Source organism: Oncorhynchus kisutch, linkage group LG6 (genome assembly GCF_002021735.2).
Source record: "Oncorhynchus kisutch isolate 150728-3 linkage group LG6, Okis_V2, whole genome shotgun sequence".
Lineage (NCBI taxonomy): Eukaryota > Metazoa > Chordata > Actinopteri > Salmoniformes > Salmonidae > Oncorhynchus > Oncorhynchus kisutch.
In genome coordinates, this window is record NC_034179.2 from 38,731,042 (window position 1) to 38,744,393 (window position 13,352).

The 13,352-nt window shown below is 41.2% G+C and overlaps 1 protein-coding gene across 3 annotated transcripts; it reads left to right on the forward strand.

The window, feature by feature from the left end:
* The first annotated feature begins 3,857 nt into the window (after window positions 1-3,857).
* Window positions 3,858-13,099, forward strand: LOC109892818 (GTPase IMAP family member 8). 3 transcript variants are annotated; one of them, XM_020485611.2, is made up of 7 exons: window positions 3,858-3,937; window positions 7,209-7,308; window positions 7,413-8,139; window positions 8,327-9,046; window positions 9,282-9,406; window positions 9,708-10,395; window positions 10,536-12,121. In XM_020485611.2, exons 3-7 carry the CDS (start codon window positions 7,989-7,991, stop codon window positions 10,820-10,822), a joined length of 1,971 nt encoding a protein of 656 aa, XP_020341200.1. In that variant the 5' UTR covers window positions 3,858-3,937; window positions 7,209-7,308; window positions 7,413-7,988; the 3' UTR covers window positions 10,823-12,121. The 3 variants fall into 3 exon arrangements, with proteins under 3 accessions (XP_020341200.1, XP_020341201.1, XP_020341202.1); XM_020485612.2 differs by having other exon boundaries at window positions 7,223-7,308; XM_020485613.2 differs by lacking the exon at window positions 3,858-3,937 and having other exon boundaries at window positions 5,902-7,308; window positions 10,536-13,099.
* Window positions 13,100-13,352: the final 253 nt, after the last annotated feature.

Genomic DNA, 13,352 nt, shown 5'->3' on the forward strand with positions numbered 1-13,352 from the left:
AACATTAGCTAACGTTACATGTCAGTTACAGTACTAGCGCAGCACTGCGAATAAACACTAGTTTAGTTTTTCCTGTTAAGTTAAACAACAGTTACCTTGCCAGCTACATTAGTCATCTAAAGAGTAGCCAGTTTCTGTTCTGCTACCTTTTACAACTCAGTGAAAGAGCGCAAAAGTTACACACTGAACCATGCTCAACTTTGCCTTCACACAGCCTGTAAAATCCAGTCGGGTAAACACTCCAAAAAGCCTACCCGACTGCTCGGAGGCGTCCGCAGGGTCCTAAAGCACACGGGTTTTGTATCACATTCCAATGTTAAATATGTCCCCCCTGTCCTCAGGGAAGGTTGTGCCCATAACATGACAGTGCGCTTGGAGTTTGCTTGATATACTGTACAGCACAAAGCTGTTATCAAGGCAAAGGGTGGCTACTTTGAAGAACCTAAATATATTTTGATTTGTCTAACACTTTTTTGCTTACTGCATGATTCCATATGTTACATTTCATAGTTTTGATCTCTTCACTAATATTCTACAATGTAGAAAATAGTAAAACATAAAGAAAAACCCTTGAATGAGTAGGGGTGTCCAAACTTTTGACCGGTACTGTATGTTTTAGAGTTTCTTGAAATGCAACGTATTTCTATGTGGAAACTGAAATGGTCTATTCATTCCTTTTCCCTTTTAGTAGACGCTCTTATCCAGAGCAACTTACAGTAGTGAGTGCATAGCCGTGGGAAGTAGTTTGGAGTTGGGGCTGCGATTTGCTGTTGGAAAATGTGCGCACTGAAGACATCTGTCATCTGCTAATACAGGACTAGTAAAGGCCCAGTGCACTACATTTGTGAATAAAATATATATATATTATGTAACTTTGTGACATCTGCTGCTGTAAAAAGGGCTTTATAAATACATTTGATTGATTGATATGTATAATATAGTAATGTACATTTACATTAAGTGTTTTTTTTAATACTGAACTATCACATTTACATTAGTATTCAGACCCTTTACTCAGTACTTTGTTGAAGCACCTTTGGCAGTGATTACAGCCTCGAGTCTTCTTGGGTATGACGCTACAAGCTTGGCACACATGTATATGGGGAGTTTCTCGCATTCCTCTCTGCAGATTCTCTCAAGCTCTGTCAGGTTGGATGGGGAGCGAAGCTGCACAGTTATTGTCAGGTCTCTCCAGAGATGTTTGATTGGGTTCAAGTCTGGGCTTTGGCTGGGCCACTCAAGAACATTCAGAGACTTGTCCCGAAGCCACTCCTGCAGAGTCTTGGCTGTGTGCTTAGGGTAATTGTCCTGTTGGAAGGTGAACCTTCGCCCCAGTCTGATGTCCTGGGTGCTCTGGAGCAGGTTTTCATCAAGGATCTATGTACTTTGCTCTGTTCATCTTTGCCTCAATCGTGACTAGTCTCCCAGTCCCTGTCGCTGAAAAACATCACGTCAGCATGATGCTGCCACCACCATGCTTCAACTTCGGAGTTTTGGCAAACTCCAAGCGCACTATCATGTCATGTGCCTTTTACTGAAGAGTGGCTTCCGTCTGGCCACTCTACCATAAATGCCTGATTGTTGGAGTGCTGCAGAGATGTGAGAACCTTCCAGAAGGACAACCATCTCCACAGAGGAACTCAAGAGCTCTGTCAAATCAAATCAAATGTTATTGGTCACATACACATGGTTAGCAGATGTTAATGCAAGTGTAGCGAAATGCTTGTGCTTCTAGTTCCGACCGTGCAGTAATATCTAACAAGTAATATAACAATTTCACAACAACTACCTTATACACACAAGTGTAAATGAATGATGCAGTAGATGGTATAGAGTACAGTATATACATATGAGATGAGTAATGTAGGGTATGTAAACATTATAAAAAGTGGCATTGTTTAAAGTGACTAGTGATACATTTATTACATTATTTTTTTTATCATTAAAGTGGCTAGAGATTGAGTCAGTGTGTTGGCAGCAGCCACTCAATGTTAGTGATGGCTGTTTAACAGTCTGATGGCCTTGAGATAGAAGCTGCTTTTCAGTCTCTCGGTCCCAGCTTTGACTGTACTGACCCCGCCTTCTGGATGATAGCGGGGTGAACAGGCAGTGGCTCGGGTGGTTGTTGTCCTTGATGATCTTTTTCGGCCTTCCTGTGACATCGGGTGGTGTAGTTATCCTGGAGGGCAGGTAGTTTTCCCCCGGTGTTGCGTTGTGCAGACCTCACTACCCTCTGGAGAGCCTTGCGGTTGTGGGTGGAGCAGTTGCTGTACCAGGCGGTGATACAAGCCCGACAGGATGCTCTCGATTGTGCATCTGTAAAATTTTGTGAATGTTTTTGGTGACTAGCCAAATTTCTTCAGCCTCCTGAGGTTGAAGAGGCGCTGTTGTGCCTTCTTCACCACGTTGTCTGTGTGGGTGGACCATTTCAGTTTGTCCATGATGTGTACGCCAAGGAACTTAAAACTTTCCACCTTCTCCACTACTGTCCCATCGATGTGGATATGGGGGTGCTCTCTCTGCTGTTTCCTGAAGTCCACAATCATCTCCTTTGTTTTGTTGACATTGACTGTGAAGTTATTTTCCTGACACCACACTCCGAGGGCCCTCACCTCCTCCCTGTAGTCCATCTCGTCCTTGTTGGTAATCGTACTACTGTTGTGTCGTCTGCAAACTTGATGATTGAGTTGGAGGCATGCATGGCCATGCAGTCATGGGTGTTCAGGGAGTACAGGAAGAGGGCTGAGAACGCACCCTTGTGGGGCCCCAGTGTGGAGGATCAGCGGGGTGGAGATGTTGTTTCCTACCCTCACCACCCGAGTGACCATTGAGTTCTCGGTCACCTCCCTGACCAAGGCCATTCTCCCATTTAAGAATGATGGAGGCCACTGTGTACTTGGGGACCTTCAATGCTGCAGACAGTTCTTGGTACCCTTCCCCAGATCTGTGACTCCACACAATCCTGTCTCGGTGCTTTACGGACAATTCTTTGACCTCATGGCTTGGTTTTTCTCTGACATTCACTGTCAACAGTGGGACCTTATAATGACAGGCGTGTCTCTTTCCAAATCATGTCCAATCAATAGAATTTACCACAGGTGGACTCCAATCAAGTTGTAAGAACATCTCAAGGATGATCAATGGGAACAGGATGCACCTGAGCTCAATGTCGAGTCGCACAGCAAAGGGTCTGAGTACTTACGTAAATAAGACATTTCTGTTTTTTATTCTTTATAAATTGGCAAAAAAAATCTAAAAACTTGTTTTCGCTTTGTCATTATGGGGCATTGTGTGTAGATTGGAGTTTTTAAAATGAGATTTAATCAATTTTAGAACAAGGCTGTAACTTAACAAAATGTGGAAAAAGTACATTCCTGAATACATTCCGAAGACTATATTTTAGTTTTTTAAGTTGATTTACTACTTCCCGCGGCTATGCACGGGTGACACAAGTGTATTACCTGGATCCTAGATGATTGTTCAAATGGAGTCTCAATATCAACACAAAAATATTTGCGATGTCTTGGACATACAGTTGAAGTCGGATGTTTATATACACTTAGGTTGGAGTCATTAAAACTCATTTTTTATCCACTCCACAAATTTCTTGTTAACAAACTATAGTTTTGGCAAGTCGGTTAGGACATCTACTTTGTGCATGACACAAGTCATTTTTCCAACAATTGTTTACAGACAGATTATTTCATTTATAATTCACTGTATCACAATTCCAGTGGGTCAGAAGTTTACATACACTAAATTGACTGTGCCTTTAAACATTGTGAATCTAATGTTATATTTCGAAATGCAACCCTGGAATGCAGACTCAGAAAGTTAGTGCCAGTTTGTGTGTGTGTTCAGATTTCACTTTCACCTGCTACTCTTTTTGTTGACTTCGCGACAAGATATTGTACCAAGTCATCTCATTCAACATATGGTAAGTTGCTGAAATCAATTAGTGTAACACAAGGATGTTGTCTTATATACTGTTTATTACCATTCTGCGACGACAAACTTTTGACATATAAATTAGCAGTATTTAAACATGAAAAACCACGTACTAATACTACTTTACAATATGCGTACACTTCCCAGTTGCCGAAATTTGAATGGTTCGTCTAATTTCAGTTTGTGACAAAACGAGCAATGTATAGTGTGCAGAATCATTGTGCCATCTAAAGCAGTGAGAAATATATTATCAATAACCAAAATATCCCATTTTCAGCACTTTGAAACTGGTGTACAAAACCGAAAGTAAAAGCTACAATTTTATTTAAGGGGAGAAAAGAAATGGTGCAAATAGAACAGGTCTACCGATTTACACTCACATTTGTAGATTAATTTGTTCGGGTCGCCCAAAAAACTGAGAGGGGTGTAATTGCGGTCCTCATTTCGGGCCGTTCCAGTATGTGGGCATTTCTGTATCTGCCCTTACGAAGAAAATACTGCAGTCAGAGTGCAGTATAGCTGCAAATACTGCATCCAAACACCACAGTCGTTACTGCAGTTTCAGATATATTTTTTTAAGGGTGCTTGAACCCATCTTCATACTTCTATCTGTTGGTCAATTTTTATTAAACTAGGTCTCCGGTACATAGGTGGGAGTCGGGGGCGCGTACACGAGATGGCGGTAATGCACCACAACGTTGGATGCCAACCGCGATAAACCCCATTGAAGAGGCGGGGACAATAACCGTAACCAGTAATGCACTATTCGTCATTTTCTTGCTTTAAAAACGATTTGACAACTGAAATATAGTGGTTTATTATTTAAAATGTTATTTCACCTTTATTTATTACAGACAACAACACATGGAGTAATCAATAAACATGCCAATAACACAATAAACAAATCAATGACACAGTAGAAAAAAATAAAGTCTATATACAGTGTGTGCAAAAGGCATGAGGAGGTAGGCAATAAATAGGCCATAGGATTTAGCAGATTAACACTGGAGTGATAAATGAGCAGATGATGATGTGCAAGTAGAGATACTGGTGTGCACAAGAGCAGAAAAGTAAATAAAATAAAAACAGTATGGGGATGAGGTAGATACCTGTTCCTTGTTCTTCATGATGCTCTCTGCGCTTTTAACGGACCTCTGAGACTATCACAGTGCAGGTGCATTTATACGGAGACTTGATTACACACAGGTGGATTGTATTTATCATCATTAGTCATTTAGGTCAACATTGGATCATTCAGAGATCCTCACTGAACTTCTGGAGAGAGTTTGCTGCACTGAAAGTAAAGGGGCTGAATAATTTAGCACGCCCAATTTTTCAGTTTTTGATTTGTTCAAAAAGTTAGAAATATCCAATAAATGTCGTTCCACTTCATGATTGTGTCCCACTTGTTGTTGATTCTTCACAAAAAAATACAGTTTTATATCTTTGTGTTTGAAGCCTGAAATGTGGCAAAAGGTCGCAAAGTTCAAGGGGGGCGAATACTTTCGCAAGGCACTGTAGATTGGGTGGGCTATTTACAGATGGACTATGTACAGCTGCAGCGATCACTTAGCTGCTCAGATAGTTGATGTTTAAAGTTGGTGAGGGAAATAAAAGTCTCCAACTTCAGCTATTTTTGCAATTCGTTCCAGTCACTGGCAGCAGAGAACTGGAAGGAAAGGCGGCCAAATGAGGTGTTGGCTTTGGAGATGATCAGTGAGATATACCTGCTGGAACGTGTGCTACGGGTGGGTGATGTTATCGTGACAAGTGAACTGAGATAAGGCGGAGCTTTACCTAGCATAGACTTATAGATGACCTGGAGCCAGTGGGTCTGGCGACGAATATGTAGCGAGGGCCAGCCGACTAGAGCATACAGGTCGCAGTGGTGGGTGGTATAAGTTGATTTGGTAACAAAACGGATGGCACTGTGATAGACTGCATCCAGTTTGCTGAGTAGAGTGTTGGAATCTATTTTGTAGATGACATCGCCAAAGTCAAGGATCGGTAGGATAATCAGTTTTACTAGGGTAAGTTTGGCGGCGTGAATGAAGGAGGCTTTATTGCGAAATACAAAGCCGATTCTAGATTTTTGATTGGAGATGTTTAATATGAGTCTGGAAGGAGAGTTTACGGTCTAGCCAGACACCTAGGTATTTATAGTTGTCCACATATTCTAGGTCGGAACCGTCCAGGGTGGTGATGCTAGTCGGGCGGGCGGGTGCGGGCAGCGAACTGTTGAAAACCGTTTGTAATGTTTTGTAGTCTTAACATCTGGCACATAATAACAGCACAAATACCAGAAAATAGTCTAACATTCGTTTTTTTAATGTTCATCCAAGTGTTTCTTGCTTAGAGATTTCGAGATCCTCTGACCAATTTTCCTCACTCAAACTCTCCTGTCGGATTTATCTACAGTTATGCACATGCGCAAAGGGGATTTATTTACAATTATAAACCTGGTTCGAGCACTTAATGCTGATTGGATGAACGCCTTGGTATATCAGACCATATACCATGGGTATGACAAAAAAATACTTTTTATTGTTCTAATTACGTTGGTAACCAGTTTATAATAGTAATAAGGCACCCCAGGGTTTGTGGTATATGGTCAATGTACCACGGGCTAACAGCTGTATCTAGGCACTCCGCTTTGCGTCACGCTTAAGAACAGCCCTTAGCCGTGGTATACAGTGCATTCGGAAAGTATTCAGGCACCTTGACGTTTTCCCCATTTTGTTACGTTACTGCCTTATTCTAAAATTGATTCAATTGTGACTCCTTGCGGTGGGCTGGGCGCCTGCAGGCTGGACGTTTTTTCCTCAGTTGAACGGTGTTTCCTCCAACACATTGGTCCAGATGGCTTCCGGGTTAATCGTGCGGGTGTTAATTAAGAAGCGTGGTTTGGCGGGTCATGTTTTGGAGTATGCCTGACTTGACCTTCACCTCTTCCGAGCCCATTTGGGAGTTGCGGCGACGAGACAAGATCACAAAATTGGGGAGAAAAAGTGGGTAAAAAAATAAATAAACGGAAACATCACATTTACATAAGTATTCAGACCCTTTACCCAGTACTTTGTTGAAGCACCTTTGGCAGCGATTACAGCCTTGAGTCTTCTTGGGTATGATGTATATCTGTCTAAAAACATAATCTTGAAAAATACCTAATTTTGAGAGCAATTTGATGTCGATGCAACATTCAAAGTTCTATTATGTGCTTCATTTAGTCAAATTTCTCATAAAAACATAATGTCTGTCAGTTTTATTTTGTTAGGGGTAATAAGTCTTACTGCCAGTGACGGCTAAGGAGGAAGAAGTGTGGAGAACACAAAATGGCAAGTAGGGCTCCTCCCTCCCTCGGTAAGTTCTGTGGCAATGTTCAGGATATACAGTACCCTGTAAAAGAAAAACTCATTCCCATTTGAGGAGTGCCTCAGGAATATACTGAGCTCTTTCTTTGACAGGGGAGACCCACCATCAGTCAGAGATGAAGATTGTGCTAATTGGGGGAAGACAGATGTGGGATATAGAAGCCAGCGGGAAGAGTTCAATAGGAAACACCATCCTGGGCAGAGACATTTTTGAGACAGGAAGAAGAACTGCCCAATGTGTGAGCGGACAACGGTATGTGTATGGGAGGCAGATAACTTTGATTGACACCCCAGGCTGGTGGTGGGGTTATCCTGTAGATGATACTCCCAAATTGGATCAATTGGAAATCATGAGAAGTGTATATCTATGTCATCCTGGACCCCAAGCCTTTCTCTTGGTCATTCCCGTGGACACTGTTTTTCCCAACATATTCAAAAGATCGTTACAGGAACACCTGGAGCAATTCAATTGATAGAGTCTGGAGACACACTATTGTGCTGTTTAGTACAATCACTCCCCCCAATGACAGAAGTTTACAGAAACACATAAGCGATTGGCCGGATCTTCAATGGCTCATTAAGAAGTGTGGGAACAGGTATCATGTTTTGAATGTCAATAACAGGGGTGATGACACCCAGGTCACAGAGCTGCTGGAGAAGATAGAAGAAATGGTGTCAGGAAACGATGGCAATCATTATGAGACAAACCAAGCTCTGTCTGAAGAGCTGGAAGAGAAGAGATTAGCAGTGATTGAAGTAGCCAAACGGATGATGACTAAGGTACAGAGACAAAGGACCAGACTCAGAGCGCTGATCAAAGGTGAGCTTAAATGTGTGTGTGAAATACTAAGGACAAGATTGAATGAAACCTGACAGCATTATACATATAGTTTCTTTTTGAGTACCAGAAAAATTGCATAACACAGGAGCAACCACCCCTTCTCTTACCTCAGAGCATTTGATCTGCATCCTCCCTGTAGATTTCTGATTTATTTTCAATTTTAAAGGAGAGGCAACTAGCCCAACATACCTCAGGCTTGTGATTGTTGGGGCACAATGGGCTGCCAGGAGCTCAGCAGGAAACACCATTCTGGGGGAAGGTGTGTTTGATGTTGCTGATAATACAAGAAGAACAGTGCACTGTGTGACAAGACATGGTGAAGTAGCAGGGAGGCAGCTTACGGTGGTTGACACACCAGGCTGGCACTACAATAGTTCTCTACAGAACACCTCCAAGATGGATAGATTTGAGATAGTGCACAGTGTGTTTCAATGTCCTCCAGGACCCCATGCGGTCCTTCTGGTGGTTCCCTTTGCAACAGCATTCAACAAATCATATGAGAGAGCTGTTGAGGAGCACATGGGTCTCCTCACAGATGCAGTCTGGAAGCACACGATTGTGCTCTTCACACGAGGAGACTGGCTGGGAGACACAACTGTTGAGCAGCGCATTGCGAGTGAAGGGAAGGGTCTTCAGTGGCTCATTGAGAAATGTGGTAACAGATACCATGTTTTTGACAACAAGAATCGAAGTGATGCAACACAGGTAATCGAGCTGCTGGAGAAAGTAGAGGAGATGGTGGCAGAAAACAGAGGTTGTCCTTATGAAATTGACACAGATGTTTCAGCAGACTTGGAACAGAAAAAGAGGGCTGGAAAAGAAAGAGCTCAAAAGATCACAATGAAGGTGCAGAGACAAATGACGACACTCAGAGAACTGTTTAAAGGTGAGTTTATTTGAATTCTAAGCATAAAACGAACAGATTATATCTACTTTCACCACTTCTACATTGTTGTTTCTGTTTCCTCTGTGGACAAACATTTGTGCATATCTCCTAGGTTTAAAAAAAGGCATTTGTTATTGATTTAGTCTTTGTAAACACCCTTGAGTTGAGGAAATAGAAGAAACGTTTTTTTTGTTGTAACAAGAGCATGCAGAAATTGTAGATTTTTATTTTTAAGGGGAGGAACACATATTCTCTGAGGATGAGTTGAGAATTGTACTTGTTGGGAGAAGAGAGGCTGGGAAGAGTGTGGCAGGAAACACAATACTGGTTGGAGAGTTGTTTCCGACAGCTTTGACCAAGGTATGGAAACTTGAATTCACCCTGCTCTATATCCCTTCAGATACTGTATGAGTGCAACATACTTTGAGATTTTGGGTCCTCCTGTCCTGTAACTGTAACTATCGTTTAAAGTGTCTCTATCATTAAAGTAGAAATTAAAGCCCATGAAATGTTTCTTTAATACTAAGGAGTTTGTTGAAATGAAAAACATAAAGTGATGTTTGTTTATGACATTCCCCTGTTGGTAACTCCTAAATACAGGTAAAGTTATTTTCTGCTTAATTATTCTGATTATAAATGTTTTTGTTGTTGATATATTTAGGAATTCAGAATTCAAAACAGAACTATGCAGTGTGTAATGCAACAAAAGAGAGTTGCTGGGATGAAGCTCAAAGTTGTAGATACACCAGGCTGGTGGAAGAGAACCCCACAGGATGCACGAGATTGGATTCAAGATGAAGTGGTGCGCAGTGTGTCTCTCTGTCCACCTGGCCCCCATGCTTTTCTTCTGGTCATTCCCATTTCTGCACCATTTTCTGAGGGAGACCTCAAAGCAGTAGAGGAGCACCTTGGGCTATTAACTGAGAAAGTCTGGAGACACACAATGGTGCTGTTCACCTGGGGAGATTGGCTAGGAGACAGAGCCATTGAGGAATATATTGAGAGAGAAGGAGAGGCACTCCAACAACTTGTTGAAAAATGTGGGAACAGGTATCATGTAATGAACTGCCGTGGCTGGGATGATAGCTCTCAGGTCACAACACTGTTGAGGAAGGTAAAGGAGATGGTTGTACGTAACAAAGGGCACAATTTCACTATTGAACAGAAGAGTAGGCAGAAGCCAATGCTTCACTGGTTAGCAGGAAAGGGCATGATGACCGAAGAGGAATGGAACAGGAGAGAAGAGGAACTCATAGAGCGGATGTTGAAGGCAGTGGTGGTAGAACCAGAGGAATCCAAACTGCCATTTGTACGGGGGAAGGAAAGCATTGATTTCTTCATCCCCAGCAGTACGTTTGACATTACATTTTCCAAATCTGTTTTTTTATTTTTTTTTATCTTAGAAATGTTTCTTAGAATCCTTAACATTTATTGTTGGGTATTCCAGTCAAAGGGATCTTCTAACAGTGTTTGTTGCCCTGGTTTTCAGTGAGCTGTGAGACTCCCTCTGAAGTTGGGAGTTCCTACATAAATTATGGAGCACATGCCAAGGTGTCTGAATGGAGAGTGAAGTATGCTGGGAGATCTGCTGCATCCTCTGGGCACGGCACTATGAGTTCAGCAGTCAGTTACATGGGCGAATCTCTGGACCGATGGGAGAATCTAGTCAAGGAGAGTCTGGGGGACGGCAAGATAAGGGCAAGGATGTTGGATAGTCCTGCAAAGTCAGAGGCCCACACTTATGGGGTGAAAACCAAACGTAGGAATTCACATTGAGCATAGCTCAAAATGACAATACTAAGAGTAAGAAAGTAATACCTACTTTTGAGAAAATACATAACACATGTACTGTTCTTGGAACAAGCTCTTGCCTTGGCTTGACACATCTGGGGCATAATATCAGGACCTCATCCGAGAATTGCCATAAGCAAATGTTCTTGCAGGATATTTCAGCTTTGTCATGGGAGTTTCTTTATGTTCTTCTTTTTAGTTGAAGATGGTGGCAGATTACTTGTATCTTTCCATGTATTTGTGTACATATACCCTGAGTGTACAAAACATTAGGAACACTTGCTCTTGGTTTCACCAGGTGAATCCAGGGGAAAGCTTTGATCCCTTACTGATATCACTTGTTTAATCCACTTAAATGAGTGTAGATGATCAGTAAGAGACAGGTAAAGAAGGATTTTTAAGCCATTTGAAGCATGGATTGTATATGTGTGCCATTCAGAATGGGCAAGACAAAAGATTTAAGTGCCTTTGAATGGGCATGGTAGTAGGTGCCAGGCACACCGGTTTATGTCAAATACTGCAACACTGCTGGGGTTTTCATGCTTAAGAGCTTCCCATGTGTATCAAGAATGGTCCACCACCCAAAGAACATCCATCCAACTTGACACAACTGTGGGAAGCATTGGAGTCAACATGGGCCAGCATCCCTGTGGAACACTTTCGACACCTTGTAGAGTCCATGCCACAACGAATTGAGGCTGTTCTGGGGGCAAAAGAGGGTGCAACTCAATATTAGGAAGGTGTTCCTAATGTTTGGTATACTCAGAGTACATTATCAAGTCAAACCAATTAACAAATGATATGTTGACCAGATATGTATGTGACTACTATATACTACTATTCTACTATTATGACTCTTTCAACATGCCACTGAAAAGATTGAGAGCTGCAATTAATTGTGTTCCTAATGCTTTGTACACTCAGTGTATGTTGACAGAGATGGGCAGTATTTCTGTTACATGTATTTGAAATATGTATTTCCATTAACTTTGTGTATTCCGTCATTTATATTTCACTGGCCTGAACAAGAATTAGATTAGTTTTGTAACAATAAACTTTAGAGATCTGTATTTTTGTATTTTGTGTAAATGTAAATGAGCACTTGCAAAGCACACATGGTATTATTTTAATGAGCTCCGTACCCAAACAAGCAAGAGGCTTGACTCCACCCTAAAATCTGGCTGTGCAAAATTACAGCGTTAATCAGTGTGAAGTGGGGATATTTTTGCATGGAGGTCTATGAGAGAGTCGAATTTGGTCAAAATAAAATATAATTGCTCATGTGCTATGTGAGGCTTATTTGATCGAATATGCGTTTTTTTATGTGTAGGTTCTAAAAAATTTACTCATAAACAGTCAGGTTCACAATTATTGGCACCCTTGATAAAGATGAGCAAAAAAGACTGTATGAACTAAATAATACAAATACTGAAGCAAAAACAAAAAATGATATATATTATTTGAAAGTAATACAATTGCTCAGAGAAAAATATTTTGTAATATAGTAATAAAAAAATCTAAAAAAGATTACCCCTGTTTTCAATGAAACTTTGAGTTAGGTGGTATCCAGACTAGAAGAAACCACGTTTTGGCTAAAATGTCCTGGTACTTGGTACAGTTCATGATGCTGCTGACCTTAACATGGGTACCAGGATCAGTGGAGGCAAAATAGCCCCATAACATAAAAGATCCATATGTTTCAGTTTTTCGACGCCAAACCTACCACTGGTGTGTGTGGCTAATGAGCTTTATTTTCATGTCATCTGACCATAGCACCAGTTTCAAACCAAGTGCCAATGCTGTTTAGCATTCCAGGCGGTGCTATGGTCAGATGATACGAAAATAGAGCTCTTTGACCACACACACACTAGTGGTGGGTTTGGCATCGAAAAAACGTAAGTAAAATCTTTGTTAAAATACAAATTGTTTGGGGCAGAGCTCATTAGAATAGTTCTCAGTTTGCACATTTACATTTAGGTAATTTAGCAGACGCTCTTATTAAGAGCAACTGAGGTTGATAAACAACCACATAAAACAGTCATAACAAGTCAAACGTTTATGTAACCTTTACTGAGAATGTAGTTGTAGTTTGGGGGTACTTGCAGTGGTAGTTTTGGTGTTTTAGTTAGATACATTACTTGGCAAAAGTATCTTTGCCCATCTCTGTATATTTATTGTTGTTTTTTATGTCCCTTTTGTATGGTGTTTTGGACCAAATGACTCACTTTTTGGGGATAATAAAGTTAAAGATATGCTTTGGAACTTTGGAGACTACTAAGTATTTTTTAAACATCTCGCTTTGGGCTGGAGGTGTCTATCTGTAGTTTATACATATATCATCTATGAGCGGAAGGACTGTCTTACCTCCATTTAAAAGTAGTCAATTCCTTCTACTTCTATGAGTTGGTTAACACACTGAAAGGGTGTACACTACTACCGGGAGTGTGTTGTCTGAACAGACAAAAAGCCAAGGTTGGTGATTTACTGCCATCTGCAGTTATGGAATCCCTTTCTC